The 26868-nt window shown below is 40.9% G+C and overlaps 2 protein-coding genes across 7 annotated transcripts in view; one reads left to right on the top strand and one right to left on the bottom strand.

Annotated features, from left to right (window-relative positions):
- Window positions 1-2749: 2749 nt before the first annotated feature.
- Window positions 2750-11584, bottom strand: LOC139798538 (glutathione S-transferase omega-1-like). The gene is made up of 6 exons (XM_071749347.1): window positions 11073-11584; window positions 10818-10926; window positions 8579-8801; window positions 7174-7275; window positions 4927-5033; window positions 2750-3298 (listed from the first exon to the last, which is right to left on the bottom strand). Exons 1-6 carry the CDS (start codon window positions 11464-11466, stop codon window positions 3145-3147), a joined length of 1089 nt encoding a protein of 362 aa, XP_071605448.1. The 5' UTR covers window positions 11467-11584; the 3' UTR covers window positions 2750-3144.
- Window positions 11585-13206: 1622 nt separating this feature from the next.
- The window catches only part of CFAP43 (cilia and flagella associated protein 43), a 44012-nt gene continuing 30350 nt past the window's right edge, over window positions 13207-26868 (top strand). For 4 of the 6 annotated variants that reach the window (XM_071749339.1, XM_071749337.1, XM_071749338.1 and 1 more), the window contains exons 1-6: window positions 13207-13325; window positions 16656-16909; window positions 17608-17704; window positions 20479-20646; window positions 21809-21959; window positions 24949-25099. In XM_071749339.1, the coding sequence (XP_071605440.1) occupies window positions 13231-13325; window positions 16656-16909; window positions 17608-17704; window positions 20479-20646; window positions 21809-21959; window positions 24949-25099 (916 nt within the window). In that variant the 5' untranslated portion in view covers window positions 13207-13230. Of the gene's footprint in view, window positions 13326-16655; window positions 16910-17607; window positions 17705-20478; window positions 20647-21808; window positions 21960-24948; window positions 25100-26868 lie in introns of those variants that run through there. The other 2 variants (XM_071749340.1, XM_071749341.1) reach the window with 2 other exon arrangements.

The raw sequence follows: 26868 nt of genomic DNA, 5'->3' as shown, positions 1-26868 counted from the left end.
TACCTTTAACTAATAACTCTGCCTTCCAGTGACCTCTGGGGCTGAATCAGCATTGAACAGCTCTGGGGAGCAGCTGGCTTAAGAGTTGCAGCAGGAGTCTACCCAGCCAGGAGTAACAACTTCCCAGGGTCAAGCAGATAAATGTAGTAAATGCAGCTTTTGAGTGCTGTGGCCCAGGATCATCAGCAATCCTGGTTGTTCTAGTGCAACGTTGCTAGTAAAAAGAAAAAAAAAAAAAAAACAAAAATAAACCCATCATGATTTAACTCTCAGTCTAAGCTCAGGGACATTTGCAGGTCCAGTCTGCATCTCTGCTCTTCTAGCATAGTGACAGACTTCACTGGACAGGTGACTTGCAAATATAAGCAGTCTTCCCAGCAAGCACAAGAAAAAAGATTTCCTTTTATGCACTGCCTTGGTATGTGACTGCTACATTGGGCAGTTCTGAAGGATTTGACATGAAACACCCCTCACACCCTTCTTGGTAATGAGATACACAATGAGTTCCCCATTCTGATGTGTTGCTAACATTAAAGATCTGAAGAACTTAGAAAAAAACTTGTTATTCTATACAGGAATGCATTTCTATTTCCCATCTCTGCACAATGTTGTTTTGCTATTCTGCAAATCAAGTTGATGTTTGTGTTGATACAAATAAGCACATTTCAACTGCTAAGACATCCAGAGAGCCAGGCAGGACAGTAAAACCAGGAGAATAATTTGCAACTAATAATAGATTTAATTACTTTTTACCACTCGTGGAATATCCAAAACCAAGGACAGACTCTTCTTTATTTCAAGTAGTTAGAAAAGCCTGTGGTATAAAAAACCCAAGAGCATCCTCAGAGGATATGAGGGCCCACAGGCATGCTAACATTAATTTGGTCAGGTACCACAAGAAATAAAGGTGGGACCACTGGTCTCAGGATTTACCCACCTCTTGAGGAGATTTCATCTTCTCTGCTCAGCTCTGTGTAATGGTTCTTTGCTTGCAGATTAAAAAATCTGTCCCCAGCTGCCACTGGCACAGTATCTTGCACAGATACGTGTCTTGTATCTGTCTGGACTGTGTTTGGAAAGAGGTGTTAGTTCGGTGGCTCCAACAAACATTTGAGCTGTTGTACTCCTTCCAATAAAATTCCAGGTGCTCCTGCCTTTTTCTAAAATGATGAATCCATTATGGCACCATAAACTAGAATATTTTTAGCCAGTTTCCAGCCAGAAGATACAAAAGCATCCTTTGGGGAAAGAATGTATGCAGCTGTATGCAGGGAGCTGTGGGAAGGACAGTATTAAGCCATAATGTCTTACAGTTGGTCTTCATTGATTCTTTGGGTGATCAGAAGTGGACATCTTTCCTTTTTCCTCAGCCTCCCTATGGCCCTGCTGTGCAGCCACATAGGTGACTCATGCAAATGGTTTGCGGCTTACAGGAAAAAAACCTATCTGCTCCCTACTCAGCTTGTGGATGTTCAGTGCCCCTTCTCTTGGCTCCATTTCCCCTTGAGAGTTGACTTTTTCCATCAGCCAAGAGTAGTGGTTTTAAGATGCAAACCTGCAGCACACACTGTTACTATCAGAGCCTGCCCCCAGCTCATCAGCAGATGGCCATGGAGGGCTCAGAACAGGCCCAGCACATTGGTTCCTTAACACAAGCTGCAGAAACAGCCAGTACCCAAACCTTGACAACACAAGGGAACACTGAGGTACCCTGACACTGTAAAACTGGGGAGAGCAGGTGCAGGAGATAGAACTTTGTACCAACACCACATGTCTACCACATGCACTCCTACACAGCCAGGCACCTCTGATGAGCCAGCACAGCCAGAAGATGAGAATTAAGTGAAACAATAAGCTTTCATTACCCTTTCTTTGTAATCGACTAGAAAAAGCAACAAAGCCACAGGTATGTCTCTAGAATTCACACAAGTGTTTCAGGTGTTCCTACGATGTGACATTTGAGACTTTTCAAACCAGTATCACCCAGGGGTGACATACCTTTCCAACACCTCCCTGGACAAACTCTTCTCAACAATTTCCCCAATTACCTTATATCAAAACAACAGTCCCATTCACCCAACTTCCCACCCAACATACCCAAAACTAAGCAAGCCTCCCCAGATCTGATAGCCTGGGCTTATAAAATGGTTTGAGTAGGAAAGGACCTTTAAGATGACCTAGTTCCAATCCCATTGCCATGGCCAGGGACACCTCCCACTAGACCAAGTTGCTCAAGGCCCCATCCAACCTGGCCTTGAACACTTCCAGTACATAATGCTCTGACAGAATTCCTACTTCAGTTTTCTGATTTCACCTACATTTTGACCTGTATAGCAACGCTTTGAGTTCTGAAACAAAACATAAGTGTCCTTCTGCTCAGGATATGGTTTCTGTTAGCTTTACTACCTAGTCCAGCCTTTAGGATAATTCAGGTTGGGAACTAGGCTAAACACAACCCTAATTCAGGACAGAGGAAGGATTCAAACCACACACTCCTCTAGCAAATAAATACAGCCCAAATTGGAAGCCATTATCCCTGCAAGCAGGCCTTCTGCAGGGATAAGTGGGTAGGATTGCAAGTTCAGTGGTTTGGCAGTTGTGCTGTCTGAAGAGGAGGACATTTTGCTCTAGGTAACTGCATCCTTAACTTCAGAGACCACACTATCTGTTTTAGCCTTTACAGTGCCTCCTCCCTGCAAAGCCAGTCCAGTGACAAATAGCTGCCTGGAAGAATGAAGGAAAACCCACGTTTAAAGACAGGATTATTTGGCTTTTTATTTTTTAATTTTCAAGAAATCAGTAATACAACTTGCAAACCAAGTAACTGGGTCAGTTCAGGGACTCACCACCAGAAATGCCTGCAAAGAGGCCAGGGATAACAGAACACCACCTCTGAGTAAAGAAAAAGCATTTTCCTTCACATGCTGTACACAGCCAGCAATGACTTTCCATCTCCTGCCTGAAGCCAGCACATCTTCTTCCTGACAGGCAGGAGTGGAGTTCACAGAAGACTTCTCAGCCTTTTCAGCACAGATTTGTTCCCCATTATGAAATGCAAAAGCCCACACCTAATTACAGTAGATACTCACAGCTGACACTGAAAAGAAGCACTGACACTTCAGCAGCCATGTGCCTACTGGCACCTCATAGCCCATAATCACACGCCTCAGGGCTGTTCTTCAAATAGAGCTGAAGGTAATCTTTGTATATCTGTGGGTCAGTCATTGTAGCCTTGACAGCAGGGTCCTCCTTCATGGCCTCCATCCAGCGCTGGAGCTTTGGGGTGTGACTCAAAGAGCTGTGGGAAAAGGAAAGAGACCAAGCAACACAAATGGGATATTTGGAGGGCATCAAGGAAGCAAAACAGCTTGAGTGGATCCATTTCACTGCTTGTTTCACTTTCTCCCTCCCAGTATAATGCTCAGCTCGGAGCAGGCAACAAAAATACATATCAGATCATAAAAGACAGAAGAGCATTTGGAAAGCATTCTTAGGGGGCTTGTCCACTCTGCAAAGCTGAGCAAACATGTAAATGAGCACTTACTGTGCAAGACATCAGCATGCTTTTGCTTATGTTATTCCTGCTGCTAGACAGTTCTTATTTATCATCATCTGATACGAGTTGAGGGCAGAGGCTTGTGCACCACTGCCTCCCTCTGGCATGTTTTAAGTGATTCTTCAAGCACTTGCTGCGTTGCAGTAGTTGAGTCCTCCACAACACACAAACCCCTTTTCTCCTCTCTCTCACACACCAAGGCAAGGTGTGCAGTTTGTATTACCCTGCAGCCCAGTAGCTCAAAACACAGACACAGTCTATTGAGGATGCTGAGGATTTGACTAACAGACTAAATCCATAAACCCATTCAGGCACACTGAACAAACCCACCATGAGCCACATTGAAAGCTTAGCAGTGTAAATTGTTATTTTCACTCCCTTCTGACAGATTGATCCAAGTACTTTACATTACAATTTTCAAATCCCAAGTTTAGTTAATGCCTAACTCCACATAACTCCTAAACCTTACCCAGAAAGCACCTTTACTTAACATACAATTGTTCAGATCTTCAGTCATTCAAATACCTCCATTACTCCAGACCTATGCCCCTATATTGCTTGGAATATTTCCCCTCCCAGTCAAGGACCACAAAAGAGACAAAGCAGGTCAGCAATCACCATTAAAGCCCTCATTTTACAGTGCCAGAAGCTTCAAGGCTAAGGATTCCCTGTGTCTTTCTTGTTCTTCAAGAATGGTTCAGACAGCAAGGTGGCACTAACTCTTCTATACTCATCTTCCATTTTTATTACCCACTTCCTCATATAAGTTGACTCTTTAGTCCTGTTTCAAGCCAGCTATGAAATAGTTTTTCTTTGATACTATTTCCCTACGTATTAATGCAATACCATGGTAACTGGAGCTGTTTAAGGATTTAAGAGACCAAGACATTTATTTACATTTTAAAAAAACTGGTATTACAAAAGTGACAGCTCTATTAGTTACAGCAAAATAGGATACTCCTTACTCGTATCAAAACAGATTCAGTCTACTTTGTTAACCTAGGAATTCCAAAGAGGAACAGAAGACTGAATGTCAAGTCTGCTGTTATGGACTAAGAAAGTTGAGCCTAGGGATCCATACCTCCATCCCCTTCAAATAAAGATAATTTTCATCTGTGATGTTAGGGATGTAGAGAAAGTCTGGCATTCTGAGCACCTCTTCAAGATTTTACTTTCATTGTTTCTACTGCAAGATGGTGAAATAAAGCTTGTTTACAGAAGATCCCTAAACAACTCACATCTCTCTCGAGAAGGTGCTTTCCCCAAACTGTAACACAATACAAACTTCCTTCAGCAGTCCCCAAGAGTGGGTCATTGCTGCAGAGTGTATGCAAAGAATATTCACACCAGAAGCTAGGCCAGGTACTCACTCCTTCAGCTGAAATGGTTCCAGACGTTCAAACCACGGCCAGATCATGTAGTCAAGCATGGAAATTGAGTCCCCCCCATAAAACACAGTGTTGCGTTTGGAGAGAATCTGTGGGGGGCAAGAGATGGCAATTACCCTCAGAAGGAAAATTACCACAACAGAACAATGCAGTAACAAAAAAACCACTTTGTAGTGGGATGCAGGCATTCTGAAGGGATCAGACAGTAAATAATGGAGATACAGCACATTTCTTCTGAGCATGCAGTATCTGTGGAAGCAGAGCCAGACAATAAAGCAGATGTAGTATCCAGCTTAACTATTTCATACACTGCCAGTCCAGCTTTTCTCCAGAGTTTCAAAAACTGTCAAAAATATGAATTGCCGAGACCTGCTGCTTGTGCACAAACAAAAAGGAATTTAGCTTTCAAAATCTATCAGTTCATGTTCTTACTTGTCAAAAAGCATTCATGACTAATTAAACATAACAATGCCCAAGCATTTCTTGGTCAATAAATCCAGCTAGATTTATCATCCAGGTAAACTAAAACACCTTTTCAGCAGACTCCTTTCCCATGGCACTTAAAGCCAAGTGGTGTCAGGAATGCATTTTTAACATTACATCTAGAATTTTATTCTGGCTGCAAAGGGAAAATGAAGCAAGTACTGCATCCACACACAGCAGAAAGAGATTCCCACAGGTCAGCACAGAAACAGGATCACAGGGAATGTAGCAAGTTCTGCTATTACACATCTGCTTCTGGTATGTTTCAAGTGACACGGGCATGCAAGTTTAACAGGCTTTTAAGGAACCTCCAGAGCTTGGCTGCTTCTTTCATAAGACTAGACCCTCTGTTTTCAGGCACTTTGGCATTTTAAACATGGAACTCCAGAAACGTTATGAATATTTCTTTTTTTCAGACACACAACACTATACTCCTATAGTATTTACTCCCTGTACCCATGATCCAGTAGAAATTTTAAAGCAGTACTTGAGGAAGCATCAAGCTGTTTGAATTACCAGTGTCTGGCAGAACATAACCCCGCAGCTGCAGGCACAGAGATGGGAACACAGCTCCCTCTGTCGGGCAGCAGCAAATTAAATACAGAAGTGTTTCAGAACACTTCCCGTTCCTGAATCTCTTTCAACTGGCTGAGTCAGGTTTGAATGGCTGTGTTCCTTTCTCCCATCCTCAGCTGACCTTCAGCTGCTGCTGCAAAATCCTTCAGAGTACAGTGGAGACACTGAAGGAGCAACAAGTATTTCACAGCATTAATAAAGCAGGAAGGTAATTTCTTTCTTAATGTTTAACACATCTGTGTTTCAGTGAAGTGAGACACGTGGCTTCCACAAAAATCTCATTTGTCCTCTGTACCACTTCAGCATTAGCCTGATCAGGCAGAAAAGACTTCTCTGAAAACAACTTTACTCTGGCAACTCCAGGGGTTGCAGAAGCAGAATGCACATGACTGTCAGGAGAATTAGGAAAGTACTAGAAAGCTATTGGTAGCTTTGCCCCAGAGGAGAAGCACTCTGGAGGAACAAATCTTGATTGTGCCAGACAAGCATTAGCCATAGCTTGCTGCTAAAGACACAATTTGTGTGATAAAGACACAATTTGTTTGTGGTAAAGGCTGTGGTAAAGTCCATCAGCTGTTCAGACTAGCCAAGAACTGCCACTGATGCAGACTGTGAAGTTGCTAAATCAGTGTGAAAGCCACCTGAAACTTCTGGAGCTCTGCATAGGCTGCCTTATGCTCCCATAGCAGAACATGGCCTGGGACAAGATTCCTGCAAGGGACAGTTCACATCCTGCTTTCCAACACCCCCAAAAATAACCTCTCAAACAACAACAAAAAAAGTTGCATCATCACCAGGGTACCTGCACTGATTTCAGCAGAGCTACTGCTCTCCAGTAGCTCAGATTCTTTAGCCCTTGCTCTTAAAAAATGCTGCAGGGTGTCCTTACATTCAAAGCAGAATAAAGATATCCAAGACAACAGCAGCCAGCTAGAATTCAGAAAAACTCCACAAGTGCACAGTCTTCACCACACAGATGAAGTTTAGCTTAGCCACCCAGAATTTAACAGTGGTGTTGTGCCTCCTGGGTTGAGGGGACTATATTGAATGACTGTTCACTGCTGCATTTTCTGAATAAACAGTAAGAGACATAGCTCCAAAAGCCAAAGCATGAAGAAAAGGCATTGTACAATGACAGGCAACCTGCTTGTTATCATGAAATACTCTTACCTCTTCAAATTTGCCAAACTTTTCAACAATCTCTGCTTTCAGTGCTGCAGTGTCCTGTCCATCTTTGACTGCCACATAATACTTGAAAACTAAAGGTGTTATCTATACAAAGAAAAGTAAAAAGATTTTTACATTCCTCTTGCAACAATACAAACAAGTCACTCAGAGCTTAAAATGTTAAGTTGGATGTTAAGATATTAGACATATGTTCAATCTTTACCTCTCAAAAGTTAAAGTCCATTAATTAAAAAAATATCCTTCAGAAAAGATAAGCAAAGGCATAGAAGAACCATGAATTCAAATACTAATGAACTGTAGCCTTTTAATAGGAAGGGAGTAATTAAAAGAAGGGCATGTTTCCCATATGTGCACATTACCAAAAATGCAGCAAAAAAGGTAGCAAAGTGCAGAATGGTACTCTTTTCCTAGTTATACATTTCTACAATCCAAATACATTTTAATTATCAACATATAAGTTACTTAAGAAAGAGATATGCAGCCCAAGATATGCAGGCTTCTACACAGCTGTGCATTTTATAACTTGGTAATTATCAGAGAAAATAGCACATAGTACCAGAAAGCTTCCCAGTGGCCAACCTTAACTGAATTTTAATCTTAAACATTCACAGGCAAACACTTTTTCTATGATCTTGTTATTCATACACCCAACATTCAGTGCACATTTCATTTCTTGCAGTATGCTTCCCTGTAACTTCTTCCCATCATCTCTACTCAGAAAGGCCTGCTGTAAACACCTCTTCCCTTCTATCCCCCTTCTTTGTTCACATCTCTTTGCATCTTCCATTGCTTCCTCTCCTCTGCTGCCTCATATCCAGGCTGTCTTGTTTCCCTTCCTAGGCCCTTTAAAGCACATTCTTATACAGAGGCTACTTCCAGCTAGCCACAATGCCTACCTCCAAACCCCACTGAGCCAAAAACCAGTTCTTTCTATATGTTCCACAGCTACAGCCACCTGCCATCTCTCATGCATGGTTGTAGGCTCTCTTGTCAGGCACACTCACTATTTGCCATTCATACAATGCTTCCTACAGAATGATCCAGATTAAAATGCAGCCATTGCACTGCCAAGGTCTCAAGCATTCAGATGGTTTGGTCTATTAACCTTTGTTCTATTGCAGAATGTTCAAAATCCTGCCTCAGTCATAAACCCTATCACTCCCTTGGCTGTCTTCCTGCACCCATCCCCACACAGAAATGCTGGGAGCAATTCAGATGCAGAGTGGTTTGTACATGCTCACAGCAAGGGACCCCAAATAACCCCTCTGGTTATTTAAACGCTTTTAGACACAAGACTTGCCCTAAAGGAAGAAAGCAGCATTGGCAACAGAGCTGCAGTTTTTGGTGATATGGTAAAGAACACATTACCACTCTGATCAGGCAGTACCTTTGAAAACTGTTCCAGGAGCATTTTCTGTAAGGCTCGCTCATACGGGTCTGAAGGCATCAACTTCTTCCCTGGAAATGCTTCATCCAAATACTCACAAGTGATTGGGGACTCATAGATCAGCTGGCCCTTGCTGGTCTCCAGAACAGGAACCAACCCAAAGGGGCTCTTCTCAAAAAACCAGTCAGGTTTATTCTTCAGGTTGATGTTGATTACTTCATGGCTAAAGCAGCAAAAGAAACAAAGACCCAAACAGGCTCAGTTCTTCTACAGTCCACTACGTGCCATGGTGAAATACAGTCATTACACTGTAACAAGCTACAGAACTTGAGAGGCTGAATCCTTGCTCCCCTGCTCCCCAGTCTTCTATGAAGCCCTTTGCAGGGCTCCATTCAACACATGGAAATGCTCCCAGGGGCACTTGCTTTTGCTGAAGAAAATCAGCACTGACTTCCTATGAGTTGTTTGTTAAACTAATAAAAGACACATGAACAGTCTACAAGCACACAACAGAGGCAGCCCTTATAGTCATGCTAAGAAAAAATACAATCCAATTCATTCTCTGATTTTTAAGGGACCTTAAAGATTATTTAGTTCCAGCTCTCCTGCCATAGGGCACTTTCCACTAGACCAGGCTGCTCAAAGCCCAATGCAAACTGGCACTGAACATTTCCAGGGAGAGGACATCCACAACTTCTCTGGGCTGTCCCTGTGTTTCACCACCCTCACAGAGTATCTTCCTAACATTCAATCTAAATCTACCCTCCTTCAGTTTAAAAACAATAGCCCTCATCCTATCACTATGCCTTTGTAAGAAGTCCCTCTCCAGCTTCTTGTAGGATCCCTTCAGGTAGTTGAAGGCTGCTGTAAGATCTCTGGTCAAAAAGGAGACTTTAAGTCAAGCTCAGAAAGTAGCACACTTCTTACATGCAGCATCAGGGGCATTCTAAGAAAGAAGCACTTGATTACAGATAAGTTACACTCTAATTAAGAAATGCAGCTGAACTTCAATCTGACCTTATGTGAAAGAGCAAATCAGAAGCACATCCTACCTACTTCCCCACCTATGGCCTCATTTAGGACAGGTGTTTAAATTAAAGGTAAACAGCTACTGATTTTAAAAGACACAAGGGAAATATGTTACATTAACAAATCTTATGCGCTGTGTTATACAAGTGACTCCCAAAATTTCAAGTAAGTCTGAAGGTCTGCTAGACACAGCTGAACCTTGAAAACAACTGAAGGTTTACCAGAAGATGACTACCACATTCAGGTAGCCATAAAACCCCCTCCAAAATTGCTATACTAAAACCCACAAAGCTCCAAGACCAGTCCAAAACACTAAATAAAGACAAAATTAAACTTTCATGTACATACCAGTTAAAAAAGCAAGCAAACAAAACCAAATTCACTCAACTCTCATCATGCTATAACAAGAACCTGCTGACTCCCAGCCCAGTGCTGATTACAAATCATTAGCAGGTGTGAGGCTTAGTGGAAATCAGAAAAAGGTAGAAAAAGCTCTTACTTCAAAGATCAATCCCCACTTAAAAACACTGAAATGCCATGGTTTTCTTGAAAAAGAAACACAAGTACTGAATTCCATAAATTTACTGCAGCACAGTCATGGAAAGACATGATAAAAACACAGTACATTTCCTCTTATTAAAAGGCCCCTCACTCACTCTTGTGTTTTTCTAAGTGGCAATACAACAGAAACACTGAATATTCGTATCTCCCAGAATTTTCACTGCAGCTTACATCAAAACCAAACAACACAATTTAAGGCTCTACCCACATTCACCCAGGAGAAGCAGCTCAAATATTACATAGCAAGCAATCGGGATGACAGCCGAGAAAAAAAATCAGCTTGGGATTTTTCCCTGCCAATTTACTTTGGGCCTTTACATTTGTGATTTCATACTCGGCCTACTTGTTTCCTAGTACACTTAAGACGCTCCTCCCCAAAAACAGCCTTAAGAAACTCAAGCTTTGTAACAAAATCACCCCTCACAAAATCACAGAAACCTCTTTTCACTCAGTTCTTTGAGGGAGGATTAATCAAATGCCATTTAGGATGCCCAGATAAGGGCACCTTGAGCCCGTTCCCTGCTCACCGCGACTCCCCAGACAGAGCGCGGGGCGCAGCGGCGCCGGAGAGGGGGACACAGGAAGGCGGGGCAGGAATCTGCGTACCGCACTGTACCGAACCGAACCGAACCCGCCGGGCAGGCCTCACCTGATGCCCTTGGCGCGGAGGACGAGGCGCGTCCTCTGGGCGAAGGGGCAGAACCGCATGCTGTACAGCCGGATCAGCCCCTCGGGCACTGGCCCCGGGGCCGTGCTGCCTGAGGAGAGAGAACAGAACCATCCCGGCTGTTACAGCCTTTACTCGCTTCACGCACACTTCCGCACTCCCTCCGCAGCCGCCCAGCCCCAGCCGAGGCGATACGGCAACCCGGTCGCTTCCCTGCCCGCCAGGGCCGGCGTTTACCTTTGCCGAAGCTCCGAGACTGATCTCCGGCCATGTCACTGCTCTGTGCCGTGCTCTGCAGCGCTTTGCCGAGGCCCCGCCACCGGCCCCGCCCGCCGTGGGCAGGCCGGGAGCCACCGCCCCTCAGAAGGCCGCGGGCCGCTGTCCCGGCCCGCAGTCGGCGTGTTAGGGCCGGAGTGCTGCGCTGCCTCTCTCCCGCCCTGCCCCGGGGGTTGTGGGGACTCTGCCTCGGGTGGCTGGCACCCACGGAAGGAGGAATGTTTGGGTTTGGGGAAGCATCACGCACCCCAATGACCTCTTGCGCTCTCCCCACCCAGAATGCTGACCCACCCGCGTGTACAGGCAGTGTTGAGCTGCTCTTAATGCTGTCGTCTATAACCTCAGCATAACCCATCCCAGCTAGCACTGTTAAATGGTAAACCTATGGCAAAAATCCACTCCATTCACCTGTTAGTTTTTTTCAAATGGTGCCTCCAGCAGCTTGTGAGGCACCAGATCTTCCTCTGCTTCCCTTACTGCCTCCTTCCTGCACAGCGTCTCTGGGGCCAGGCCTTCAAAATCATCCCATCCCACCTTGAGGATGATAAGGTTTCTCTGTTGCAGCTGTTCTGCTTCATGATGAAAACCCAAAAGGAGACAACTGATAACCCAACAGATCAGGGAGTGCAGCAAATGTTATATCTACTTTAATTACTGTCTTCCAACCATGGAGGGATATATGCTTGCCTCAGCAAACAGGACCTGTGGGGCATCAGTATGTGCATAGCACAAAAGAGAACCAAAGCACGGACTGAAGTCCTCTCTATCCCTTTTGCTCCCTCTTCAGTTGAGGTGAGGGCACCAGGGCATTCCTTGTAACAGCTTTTCCTGGGGTGAAATGGAGATGAAATTTCCTGAGGTTAAAGTTTCCTAGTGGAAATGGATTATTCCTCCTAATGCATTGCATAAAAATTGATCTATGGTCCCAGAAGTAAAATGCTTCCTTCCTGGGGCTCCACACACTTCCACCCAACCTTTGGGTCAGAGCTGTACATTATTAGGAAAAGTCATCTCTTTAGGCACCAGAGAGCTTACTTCTCCAGTCTCCTCAGTGGGGAAGTTTTGCCTGTTCATGACTTGTTGCTTTTGTCACTGAAGTTGGGCATGAGGCATCATGTCACAAAGACCAGTATTTTGTGGTGATCTCTCCTGCAGGCAAACATGGAGAAGGCCCCTAGTAAATAGACCATGAACCTGACACCATTACTCATTTGAATAGAAGAATATGATTTTTTGTTAAGTCATTGCTGATTGGTTATGTAATTAATAAGCAGCTCTAGGTGAAAGGGAGTGGCAGTTCATTGCACAAGACTGCCATGCCCTATGCAAACAGAAGCTGTACAAAAGATGTCCTTTGCCAACAAAATGGTTTTCCCTACTGCTAAAATAACTGCATTAGAGGACATATTTCTCATTCCTCTGAGTACCTGCCATTAGGAAAGATTCATCAACGTTTTAGATCATGACAAAAAAAATTAATCTGAAGTTTCTCTTAGTGGTGAAGAACACAAGCAGCCTGCTGATTCATGGCTAAATTGCAGGCACATAGGAGCCCAGAGCAGCATCACAAAATCCACATCCTACAACAGCTCCTCAAAGGCACCATGGAAAAATAAATCTCTTTCCTCGTTCTGTCTTGGGTTTGCATGGCATACAAAGCACCAGTGGAAGCAAGAGGTGAGGTACAGACTTGTCCTGCTAGCTCTGGACAGGGGCACTGCTCTCTGTCCTTGCTCCATAGTGCTGTGGATTTGCAGTACTGCAGCAGCACACGCTGCCACTGTACAGATAAATAACAACGAACTCAAGCAAGCGAGGCACTATAAATAACACTTGCCCTTTACAGAATGGAAAAGGAGATGTTATTGCTAACTCTGCTTTGTAATACTTGGAGGTTCTTGACGTGGCACCAAGCTAAAAGCCATAAACGCACAAACACATCCAACCTGTTCTGTCTCCGTCTCAGGGCTGAGGGTCCTTTAAATGGCTCCGGCGGACGGGCGCAGGCCAACCAGCTGTCGGTTTCAATGCTGGCGGGAGGCGTTCTCTCAGCTAATCGCAGGAGCTGTTCTTGTTCCTAAGAGACGGGTGTCAACAGGCCGGAGGTGGCCTGGGGCGGATGGAGGAGGCCGGTAAAGTCCGGGCCCCTGAGGAGCTTCGCGCCGAGGCCCCGGGGGGCCGCTCCTCAGCAGCGGAGGACGCGCTGGAAGTGAGGTGGGGGCCGGCAGGGACAGCCCGAGCCCTTTGGGCCTCCGCACGCATCACACACACACACACACACACACACACACACACACACCGCACACACCACAGACACCGCACACACACACACCGCACACACCACAGACCCCGCACACACACACACACACACACACACACACACCGCACACACCTCGCGCACACACACACACACACACACACACACACACACACCACTGACACCGCACACACACACACCACAGACACCGCACACACACACACACACCGCACACACCTCGCGCGCGCGCACGCACACACACACACACACACGCACACACACACACACACACCAGACACACACACTGCTGAGACACCCCCCCGGCCCAAGCGGGGTTCAGGTCAGGGAACCGGTCAGGTTTAGCAGGGAAAGTTTGGGAGGCCGCTGTGCTGTGTCCGGTGGCTGTGAGGAGAGGCAAAGGAGCACTTGGATGGCAGCGTGTAGCGGGAACAGAGCCTTTGGTAGGTTTGGGTGAAACTCAGGTGCTCCTCCCATTTCCCAGGGAGGCTCTGAAACGGGGAGTAAATTTTTAAGTGTACCTTGTGACAAGTGTGGCATGAGTTGTTGCCTTTCCCAGTGCAGTAGTTCTGGCAGCACACAGTCCTGATTAACTCTTGGGGTGTGCATTTCTTCTCAGAACCTGGCTTTGAGAAACCATGCAATGCATCATCACATCTCTATTTTGTTACATCCAGACTACTTCAACCTCTATAATTTCCCTGGCTGTTCTGTACCTCCTGAACCCCACTGTCATCCTCTCCTGCCATGACTCCTAATTTTTGTGGTATTCTGAGTCCTCACTCCTGCCTTTCTGTCTCAGCATTTAAACTTGCATGTCAGAGACTTTCAGCTTTCCACTTCCCACAAACATAACACACGCTGTATATAAAATACACTTCTCTTTCAGAGCTCTTGGCAATCCAACAACTTGCTTTTTGGTCAGAACAAACAGGAGCTGTAGATGAATTGAGCCCTTCCTGCATCCCTTGGTTGAGACTTTCACAGCAATCTGGATATTTAGACATTTTTTTCTATGTAATATGACATGTTTAAGGTTCTTTGCCCACTGTATTTCAGCTATTTCATCAATGTTTATGAGACGTAGATCCACAACTCAAGGTGCAGCATTTTTTAGTGGAAAGAAAGTAATTTATTTTAGTAATAGGAGAAACAGGCTTCAGGCTTGACCATTCTCATGTTTGCACAGTAAAAACAATACCATCTGAAGCATTTCATTGCCATTCAGAGGAAGTCCCTTGTGCAAATTGGTGTTACATGGAAGAGCTCTGACAGAGGTTTTCCACTTTATGAAAACGCTGTTAAGAAATGAAACTATTACACACACAAAAAAAAATAATCCCTTTTGAATGTGAAGCAAAACCCATTTCCATAAAGCAGAAAAGTTTAAAGTTTGCCTTCCTTATGAATTAATGTCAGGTGTATGTGTATTCAGTTTTTGAAGAAAGTGACAAAATAATTTTGTAGTAGGCAATTGGAATACTGTGTTCTGTGTTTTCTGAAAACTTTGACAAAACTCATGGCTTCACATAATCTGTTTTTTACGAACTAGCATTTTCAGAGGCAAAATGCTAGGTAAGGAAATTTCCAAGCAACTCTAATTACTTTGCTCCATCTACGTTTCACCAGCTGGCAGAGTTTATGACTGAAATACTTCTGACACAATGTTTGTACAAAGCTGGAGAGAGACACAGCATGGAGAGCTTGTGGGTGAGCCATGGCTCATTACCTGACTTGCTGTGCATGGCACCAGTCATAGCTGACACCAGATAACAGCCTGAGTCCTTGTCCCACTAAGCCTTTACTAGTTGTATAAGAATGATAAATTGAGCTGTCATCTCATTAATTTATCCCTGCAAACATATTTTCTAGACTTCATTATACCTCTGTGAACAAAAGTTAAAAATAATGTCATTTCCACTGATATTGTTGGAGTAAAACAGAGCTGGTCCTTTGAGCATGTTCATAAGGGTCTGCTTATGTGCAGTGGCACATCGTACATCTAGTTCTTGTCTAAAAGGTCTGTAAAAACATTAATCAGCTGAAATGTCTCCTCTTTGTTGCCATGATACTCAGTTCATCTGCAGGAGCTCATGCTTAGTGTGCTACCAGCCTCCTGGCTGCACTGAATCCTCCAGTGTGTAGCAAAAGAGAGCCAGAGCAGAAACTACCCTGGAAGGATAATGATAAGTTAATGCTGGACATAAATATCTTAAGACTATTCATTTTAAAATGTTCCTAACTATAAGAGTGCTGGGGCTGTAGTACAATCTTGTAGTAAGGATATCTTGTAGTAAGGATACAGAGGATTAGCAGCTGAGCTCATTTTATGACTGTCATTCATGGAAGGAGTATAAAATGCTGCTTGCAACTGCAGAGGACAGATTTCTCTTCCAGTCAAACACTCTTATAATTGGAAAAAAGAGATGGAAGGTTTCTGAATAGAAATTAAAAGATGCTAATGGCCACGTTATACACAGAGGATATGTATCACACTGCTGAAACTTTTCTAAGGTGGTACCAGCAGGCTAAGCTGTGGTTCAGTCAGACACTTTCAGTTAGTGAAATCTCTTTGATAAGAGGACCCTGATATTTATCCACACACAGTCTAAAAGGTAAAAACATCTGCAGGCAGTTAAGCATTTGTTGAGGTTTTGTAAGTTCATAAGCTGACTCCTCTTCAGTAATTTTTTTCAGTCCTTGCGCAACGCATCCTGTTTACATTCCAAAGCTTTATCATGTGTTCAAGCACTGGTATCTTTAAAGCAGAACAGTCCTCCTAATTAGGTTCATATAAACATAAGCTATGCCTTCATATTTTTTATTTTATAGGGATAAGATGAACTATGAATGCGTAAAAAGGTTAAGCAAACACTACCACTGGGTCCCCAGTAGACACTGTAGTTCTTTCAGAGTAAAGGTATATTCTATTGATACGATTATGAGTACAAAAACAGCCCATGAACTGGCTAATTTTACTTAGTAAAAAGTGAAACAAGTATCTCCATGTTCTCATTACAGTCCTTTGTGCTCCAGCAGTATGACTGACCTCGTGTTTTCAGAAACACTGAACTAGTGAGTCATAATACAAGATCTTGAAGTTATTGTCATTTTGCAACATGGGTATAAGGATGAGTCTAATGAGGATGATGCTAATGATCCAAGCATCAGATCACTGTAACTTTGGCTAAAACATTCTGGTTTGCATCTTATTTTAAGATATGCATGTCTTTGATTAATGTTTTAACACTGAGCTGCTCTTTCTTAAGTTGGGTTCAGGGATTCTCCAGCAAGAATTTTGGCTTTATCAACAATCACACTGTCTGCTACCCATGTGGCAATTACATCCTCTTCCTGGACATTGAAACAAAGAAGACATCAGTGCTGCAGTGTCAGACTGGGCAGGTGGGAGCCTTCACAGCAAATGGGAACCGTCAGGTGTTGGCCTTTTCAGACCGGAAGCTGAATCCCATCATCTATGTCTGCACTTTTCCAGAACTAAATAAACTGACAGAATTAAAAGGTAGTGATGTGGTAACCCTCCCTGACCCTCCTCAAAATGATGACAAGATGTGTGGAAAGCAGTGGAAGGAATTTTTCACTACCCAACTTTTAGTTAGGCTCAAATTAGGAGGATTATGACAGTACAAAATAGAGCTGTTTTATAGGGAAAACAAATGGAATGAAGTGGAATTATGACAGAATAACAACAACAATAGCAACAAAATCATACTGCAGTAGGCTTCCAGGCAGGCTGCTGAAAGCCACATTGAGAAATCTGAGATGTGAGAGAAATTAGGGTTCTTGCTGTTAAACTTCAGTGACCTAATATCTATTTTTTGCCCAACTCATAATATTTCTCTCCTTAGTTAAGTTGCTTACCATAGCCATGCTTCAGTTTGCCATTTAAATAAGGATCATGCTGCTTGCTTATTTCATATATATGAATGAAATTAGGACAAGGGGTTTCAGGGAACTTGGGGAAAAATACTTTACAAATTCAAAGTGCTATTGAAAAAGGTGGAAAAAATTCGAAAGTGATAGGGAACATTTTTATGATCAAATCAAACCAATAATCAGGAGTGAAGCAAAGGAATCGGGGGCCCGAAGAAGCTTAGGAGAGTTGAAGTGGATATTAAGAAACTGAAAAGAGTTCTCTGTCATAATATACAGAAAAGTCCAGGGCAATTAAAGACCACGTTCTTTATTTTTACATTTCAGGTAATGTTCAGCTGGACTACACCTTACTTGCACTTAGCTTCACAGGTTCATACCTAGCCAGCTACTCTTCAATTCCAGAATTTGTTCTTTCAGTATGGTAAGACTAAAAAAAAATATTATCTAATACCATTTACATTTAATTCATATTTTGATGTGTGTGCTGTTTTAGCATAAATTAAGTTAACAAATGTGGAAGACAGTGGTTGCCTTAATTATTTTTTCTCTTTTTCTGATTGAACTTTTTCTGTAAACTTATAACAAATTTGCTGTTTATTTTCTAGGATTAGTAGCCACTAGTCAGAATTACTCTCACTTTGCTACAGCTGCCTTCTGTCGTCTTCAAAATTTTTTGTTCAGAAGTCATCAGCATCAGTTAATTAGCTGTCCATCCCTGGAAATTGAGTTCCATTCTATTTGTGAAATAAAGTAGCCTGCTGAAAAGAGGAAAATCATTCTAAAGCCCCTACTTTTTTGTCTCTCCACTGTTCAGTGGTCCTGTAAATTACTTGTGCTTGATCTTAATTCTGTCTTATAGGTTTGTTCAGTGATTACACTACCATGGGTCACTGGGTTAGAGCATAATTTTCTGCTCTTTGTCCTAAAAAGAACTACTGTATAATTCAGTGCAGATGCAGAAAGTTAGAGTTGTTTGGTTTTTTTAATTGTTCTGTAAAAATATTAGCCTGTAGTAGACACTTCCTTATCCCTTATGAAGAGGAGTGTGTGCTGTGAACTCTGATAGTACATAGCAGTTCAGGAAGGATATCTGTGTAAATCAGGGTAGAAATCATCTAGACAGCCTCACTGGCCTGAAGAGCTCACATGCCTGTCACAGCAGAAACAGCCACATGGTCTCATGTGTTCATTGTGTGCATTTAAACAAATATCTTGAAAGATTTCTCTAGATTATTCTTAAAAATAGAAATAAATGGAAATGTTTAAGTGATTTTAAGTGGTGGCAATTTCCACTAGCATTAGTATGACTATCTGCAGGTAACTGTCATGAAAGAACCATCCTAGATTCCAGTCAGAGAATCTAATAACAAAATACAATTGCTTTACAATGTTAAACTTAGAATTTGTAATAACTTGAATGGAAGTGTGTGAATTTACTGAGAGATCAGAACCTTCATTTTTGCTATTGGATTATAATATGCATTCATTGTAGGAATGTGTGTGTACAGATGAAAGAAATCTCACTGTTTAGCATCCTAATGTGACATTACAATATGATGATTGCACAGTTCCTGTATTTTAAGCAGGCAGTTTGGAATCAGAGGTGTAAGAGATGTTTTGAAAGTTACGTCAGTTGCAAAATATAGAAAGCTTATGGATTACTAAGAGCTGCCTTTCATCTGAAATATTTTATGCCTAGATCTTTATTGTTTTCTGTTCAAAGAAGAGGCTAAATGCCAGATTCTTTTCCATATACAAGTGCCATCTAGCTTCACATCTTAATAAATTATCTATTATAAAAGAGTGCTGGCACATACTGTTAGATATGAGATGAGAAAGTACTGACAGATCTTCAGAGACAGTGCTACACTGATATCTTAAAGTCAGAATTGCAGCTGATAATTTTCTTTAAAACTTATGATAGTTACTGTGTATGTGTGAATACTTATCATTGTTTTGCATTTGCTATCAATATTAACAATTATCTTGCATCCTGACCTGTTTCTGTGAGTGAATTTATTTCAGGCCAGAACAGGATTTTACTAAATACATTCACAGCATCATCTGTGTTTTAGGTTTCCTTCCTCTCAGCAGTAATGACAAATATTAGAGCTATAAATGTTATTTACATTAACAGTCAGATATATTATCCAATAAATGAAGAAACAGTTTTAACCATTTTCTTCAAATTGTGTATCAGTTCTTGGACAGCACCTAAAAATGCAAAGGCAGCCAAGAATTAATCTGCATAATGCATAAATATCCAAATTATATGCTGAGAGCATAAAATAAGTTACACTGGACCAAAAGAAAGGTCAGTAGAAAGCAGATTCCCAGGTGTGTGTCTGCTATGTGTAACAACCCCACACAAATTCTACTGTTTTGTGCTCAGGTTAGGTAACCCAGCCATAGCTTCTATGTCTGCATTCACAGCACAGTTACTGCATTACCTAAGTAATTCATCCATAGATAATCACAGGCTGACTGTGGGTTTTTTCCCTGATTCTAATAGCTTCCAACTGCAAGCTTTGCAAGCATTATAATAATTATTTTTATGAATTATAAAATCAAGGCTGACGTCTGGGGTGCTGAGGAGTTCTGGCTCATTCAGCTAGTCACTGATGGAACTGATGAAAAAAATTCCATGTCTCTTGGCCCTGTTAGTCTTTTCACAAAAGGAAATGCATGATAACGTTTCTAAAATACCAGTTTTCAAAATTATTTTACTATTGCAAGTCCAAGTTACTCCTGGGGAGATCCCAAATGGACACCAGAAAAAAATTTTCACTATGAGAACAGTTGGACAGTGGAATCATCTCCCTAGTGAAGGAATGGATTCCCCAAATCTGGACACTTGACAGAGTGTTGGGCCATCTCATCTAAACCAGGTTTTTACTTAGAAAGGTTGGACCAGGGGATCCTTGAGGTCCCTTCCCACTTGGCACTCCACGATTATGTGTTTCTATTCAGTCTTTTTTCTAGCAGTAGTAATTAGATGTGTCACTAATTAACCACCTCTTTCACATTCTCAACAGAACCTAATTTGTTTAACAGCGGAATTTTTTTTGCCAGTGACAAAGTATTTGTTTTCCAAACTTGATCTTGAATGTCAGTCATAATCACATCCAGATCATTGGCTTGAAGGTTTTTGACTTATTTAATGGATATGATTTTTTCTTACTCTTCTTTATGAAGGAACTGGCAAGAAAATATCCTCCTATGCAGTGTGTCTCAGCCAGGGGTAACAGCAACATCTTTAAGTTTTAACCCTATGAATTGGCAGCAACTGTGTTTTGTTAATGAGAGCTCCATTACTGTCTGGCACATTGAAAGGAATAATGATGAGCATCACCTCAAGCAAAAGTAAGTGAAACACCCCTCAGGTTAAGAGAAAAATCTAGAAGTATATTTAATAACTAAGACTGGCAGCCTACATCTGTTTGCAAAGAATTTAATCCAATTTAGTTCACCTAGCAATTGCAATCAGTAATTGCTAAATCACAACCAGTGTGAATCTATCAGGTCAATCAAGTGAATTAATTTATGATTTCATGTCTTAGCACTCACATGTCCAGATTATGCACGTCATGAAGCCAATACTAATCAGCTGCTTTGTCAGCCTCTATCAAAAGCTGCATGACTGAATTTAGGCAATGTCTGGAGTGCATGCAGCTATGAAACCACCAACTTTGGATCAAGTTGCTTCCCAGTGAAACAATATGTTATTGTAATAAGAAATCCTACCAAAAAGCAGCATTAGTTTTTTGTGTAATTTTCAGTTTCTGCGGACAATTTACAGGTGTGTGTGGGTGGCTCTGTCATTGCAATTTATGAATATTGAAGGGAATTTTTCCTTTTGTCATTACAGAATACAAATGTGAAAATACACATATCCTCCTTTTTCCTCAATTTTCATTCCATTCAGTAGAGGTTAAACTCCCACTGAGAACAGTTTATTTTGCTTTTTTTTTTCTCCCAAATCTTAAATCAACATGGTTTGTAAAATACAGAATTCTCAACAACCACTCTTACACCGATTACCAGCATGCAACAGCCAATTTCTACTACTCAGTTTTCATCAGCATTAAATTTTTTTCCAAGCAGACATTAAGCATGAATCCTCACAGTTTATGCAGCTTAGGCATGTGACTTCATTATATTGTAATATATATATATATGCATAAATATATATATACATACATATACACAAATATATATATAATTTTTATTGGTTTATATTGTATTATTGTATATAATATCCAACAGTGGTTGTTCATACAAGGCAATGAGAGGAGACACTGAGCTAGAACACTGCAATCAGTTTCTGCCAGTTAGGAACCTTCCTCTTTTGTAGTAGAAGTGTTGTTACTGCTCAGTGAAATGGTATGTGCCATGTAGAATGATTGTCTGCAACAACCCTCTGTTACTCTTGTAGCTGACTATTAACTGCATCTCAGTTTTTTATCAGCATTTGCTGTTCATAATATTCCTTCTCCTCAGACAGTGTTTCTTTGCTTTTTTGCAGCCCTGTGAAACTACCCAATGGACAAGATTCCACGAGTCCTGGTGAGGATTTGTTTTTCCCAGTTTCTCACAGTGAAGATCAGTACTATGGCCCTGTTTTGCCAGTTTCAGCCATCGCTGGACTGGTAGGAGATGAAGCAGAAACATTCACGGTAGTTACTGATTTTTTTCCTTTTCACTCTTCTAAGTCATTATACTTTTTGTGCAAATAGGTGTTAACAAATTAATAATTTTAACATCAGTTAAACAGGTACAACCCAGTAAATAGGTCTGTTATTTCAACAAGATTTTTAAAATCCATTTTGACAAGCATGCTGCTACTGCACAGTGCAGTAAAATGTGGAGATTTCTGGCACAGGGTATATAGTTATATATAGCTATATATATATATATGTGCAGTGGAGGTACTAATCTACATCCAAGAAGCAGTATAAGCATGTCAGCCCAAGCTGATTTGGCCTGCTGAAACCTTGAAAACCTATTCTTATGCTAAACTGATAGTAACCTTCAGGTATCCTACTTCCTTTTGGGACTTGTTTCCTTTTTAGCTCTGAAAACGTATCAAGCTATGGAAACATTGAAAGCTTTATTCCAGACAACAAGGCTTGCTTCTGAAATACATTCCTGTTCCTGTTACTGTTGGATCTGCCCCTTTGTCCTGTATTTGATCATTTACTTTTTAGCCTCCCTTGAGATGCCTCTTTTGAGAGGCTTCAAAAGTGTTCTCATTTTGTTTGAAATTTACTTTTACCTGACTAATGACTAGAAGCATGTGCCAGTCTGATATTTAATTTGTAAATCTAGGAGAAATGCAAATAGGCTTTTGATATATATGAGACACTAGAACTACCATGGATAAAATAGCACTGGTATTATACTACAACTTTTCAATGGGCAAACTGATTTCTGTATTATCAGGTTAGTATACCAAAGGTTTCTGCCAGAAATATTTATAAAGCAGAATAAAAAATTAAAATAGGAATTATGCTTTTCTGATCTCATCCTCTTTTCACAGCTCCATGCATTCATATTCATATTAGTTTTCAACTGTGTAACTGCTGATGCCCTTGTGGAGAATCATTTATTTATGCTATTATTTAAAGGAGTTGTCCTCAACCTGTTGTCCATGGTCCTTGGAGACTGTAATCCACTCTTAAGGAATCTGTGAGAGGCAAGAAAAGCAAACCCATTCCCACTGCACTTGATGACTTATTTGAAAAGTGATAGGGTTCCATATTCTAGAACAAGATAGTGAGGCTGAGTATGTATCAAAGGTAACCACAACGGGGCAGCAGAGTGAAAGGAAATGAACTATCCCATAGCTTCTAACCTTTTCCTGTCTTGCATTAGATTGATTTATTTTTAATTCAATATTTCTTACATTTGGGGCCTGAGTTTCCTGAACATGCTTTACCATGATAAGACCACTTGATTCCAGTTCATCCCGAATATAAATTTTGTTTCATTGTTTTTTGATGAAACTTATCAGGACAAGGATCCATCCTGGGTTTTTTTGTTAAAAAAAACACTGCATGATGATGAAGATGATGAACCACTGTACCAATGCACAGGTGAAGAAGCAACCTGATTTGAGGTTTACATAATCTCATCCTAGAATTAGCATATTTTATCTGTCTTGTGTGTAAAGATGGTCATGACAGCAGATACAGGGCAACATTACAAAAGTTGTCTTCATACAGGAAGTTTGATTCACAGTTGTTCAATTACAACTTTCCCAAAGGTTTGTGATATTCAAGCCTCATAAAATCACTGAAAGTGCCCATGTAAATGTTTATCTGGGTTATGTAAAGCCCCATTAGCTACAGATTTATTACTGTTAGTTGTCTTTGATTTATAAAGTAAATATTAATATACCTTAGTTGGGTAAAATTTCCCCCCTGGGATTAAAAATGCTTTGTAAGCATAAATAGAGAGTAAGTTACTTACTGAGAATCATACAGCAAGGTTTTGGCATATTTTACATGAAATCTAGGTACTTACAAATCTCTGTCCTACATTTTCATCAAAAGTCCATCCCTATTTCCTTTTTTAAAAAACTTTTAGTGAGACAGCTGGTATCTTATGGAATTATAGATTTTTTTTTTTCAACCATCCTATTGTCTAGTGTTCCTTCACCACTACTTCTCACATGCACAGTTCTTTGAATTTTCTCTTTTAAATGTTCTTCTAAGGTTCCAAGGTTTTCTTGTGTTTGTTTTCCCCTCCCTGAATTCTCTTCAACTTTGTTCTTCCTATTAAGGTACTTATATGACCCCTATTACTGTTGCATCTGAGCAGATCACTGTCATTAGTAATATTTGGTAGGGAAGTTCTGTTCTTCCCTGCTTAATTGATGAAGGATTCATGACATTTATTTTAGCAAAATGAAATTCAAGGTACATGGGAAGTCTGTGACAGGGATATTTCTAGAACTAATTTGCAGATGACACTAAGGATGGCAGAGTTAATTTACAGAGCAATTTGGATTATCTGCAAAGATAAACTATTGAAACAGAACGTGTGCTAGTACTGCCAAGACCACATATGCAATTTATATTTACAAAGTGGAAGATTGTTCTGGAAAGCAGTTTGAAAAGCATTTGTCAGGGTGAGGTCATAGTGAGTAACCATTTCAATTTGGCCACCCAGTGCTATTCGGACATTAAAAAAAATAAAAATAAAAAATCTAGGTGCTCAATATCTTGAATAGTTTTATGATTAAAAAATTGGGAGATGACCTGGTCATGGTGGGTCAATATCTTTGCAAGGGTAGGGAAGATACTGAAGGGATTTCCAGTCTAAAGGAAAAAACTGTAACAGATTAAAATCCTACAGAATAAATCCAGGTAAATTCAAGTTTAAAGGTATATTATTTTAAAACAAAAATGCAATTAATCAATTCATCATTTAAACAAGCTTCTAGGGAAAGAGATGAATTCTTTTGTCACAGACTTTTCTCAAGAATACCCTTGTTTCTCAAGTTACCAGCCTCAGTGAAAGGATGACTGAATAAAATAAGGCTGGTTTTATACAGGTGGTCAGACTATACAAGGTAATGATCTTTTCTTGGCCTTAAAATGTATATAACTGCTGGTACAGATATTTGTCTTTTGTTGATTGATGTTTATTTTTGTGCTGTAGCCTAGAAATGATACTGAGCCTTCAGTGCATCCTACTGCCCACTGCTGGACTGCAGCCTCAGAAATTTACATGGGCTGTAAAGAAGGATTTATTTTGGCAATTGATGCTAAGACACACAGTGTTTCTGTTCTTCAACAAAAGCCTCCACCTGGTAGGAAATAGCTGTGTTGTGTGTTTTATTCAAGTAGGGAGGAAAGTGGATAGATGAAAGCTTTTTTGCTTTCTTCTGTTGTCCTATTGTGTACCTTATAGAAACTATAAAACTATACTGTAGAACCCTGTTTCTTTTGTTAGTATGGCAAATATTTGAGAATGTCTTTTGAACTTCAGTGTGGGTTTCTTTAGCACCCAATAATTGCATTTCATTTCTCTTTGGCAAAAAAAAGAGCAAAATCTCTAAATACTGATAAAACTGATAAAACAAACAATAGTTCCATCACCTCAGATCTTAATAACCCGCTCTACTAGATTATCGTTAAACTAATAATATGCCACATATACAAAATCTTTAAAATATTAATTAACTACAAGTAATTTATTTTATTTTGCATTAAATATTGGATTGTCCTCATTTGGTATGTTAGATGACATTAGAAAAGGTTTTTCTCATCATGAGTCTTCAAAAAACAAAACTGATTTAATGTAATGTTGCTTAACAGAATTCCTTAAGATCAGCTCTTAAATAAACCATTTTATAATGAAAACAAGTCTGTCAGCCATCAGTCTTTGATGCAAAAAGTATGAAGCACAGAGAGTCAACAGAAGTTGTCTCTGGCTTCAAACAAAGAAATCTGCTTTTAATTTATTCTAGAACAGGGAAACCTCAGATTACAACTTGCCAAGGTGATTTTTCTGGCCAATATATTCCCACCTATAAATCCCCACCTGTCTTTTTTCATGGGGACCTTTGGCAAGCTGGTGACTGACTGAAGTTTTGTAGCAACATCAGCTCATTCCCTGTCTTGTTTTTTCTGGTAATCCTGAGGTCTCCTCTACTACCTGCCATATGCTACCCATCTGTGCCAATCAGAGGGCTCCCAAAACGTAGGACAGTGAGACTGAGGGGGCATAAAGTGTTGCTGCAGTGGCAACCCCTACCCAGTCAACCTTTGAAGGGATGGAAAGTGTCAGTCCTAGTGTGCATGTGAAGCTTGCTGGTCCAGTCAGGTCTAAGAGGAGTACTGGAATATGCTTCTCCCTAGCACAAGAACTAACAGCCTGCTGTAGAGCAGCATAGAATTGTTTGTTTTTTTTTTTTAAGAAACACTGAATCAGTGTTAATAGACAGGCTGGTGATAATCATGCTTTCTTCTTGTGCCATGTAATACTTTATTTTCTAAAGCTGCAGCAAGTATCCCTGACTTTCCCAAAACACTGTATCTCTGTTCACTTTTGATAGCTAACACAGAAAAAAAAGAAGCCATTCTTAAAAAAATACAAAACAAAAAATCAAAAACCAAAAACCAACCCAGAATTATTTCTCTGGTTTAGAAATTCAGAGCTTTACATTGACATAAAAAAAAACAAAACAAAAAAACAAAAATGATGTGTGACCAGAAATGTTTGTGCTAGTTCATTTTTTGCCAGTTCATTAGAAGGCACCAAAACAATAATATTTGCCATTCAGGCTTTTCCTTGTCCTGTGTATTTTTTGAGTCCTGTCCTAAAACAGTATAGCAAAATTGTCTGTATTCACAGTGTACTGAAGCTTCTGCTTAACTTAAAACATAATGCAGTCTGTAGCTATTTAGGGGAATGCTTAAGTGCATGTGCAATTTTATCACCTGCTAAATTCCTGTTACAGTGCTGCAAACACCAGCATAAGCAGCAGCAACACTTGGGCATTTTGTTCATACTTACAGAAGTTTCCTTTGTGAGTACCTCAAATAAAAAAATCATGGTTAGACATAACAATACCAG

This window comes from Heliangelus exortis, chromosome 7 (assembly GCF_036169615.1).
Source record: "Heliangelus exortis chromosome 7, bHelExo1.hap1, whole genome shotgun sequence".
In the NCBI taxonomy this organism is placed as follows: domain Eukaryota; kingdom Metazoa; phylum Chordata; class Aves; order Apodiformes; family Trochilidae; genus Heliangelus; species Heliangelus exortis.
The sequence above is the reverse complement of the archived record's forward strand: the minus strand, read 5'-3'. Positions and strand labels throughout refer to the sequence as shown.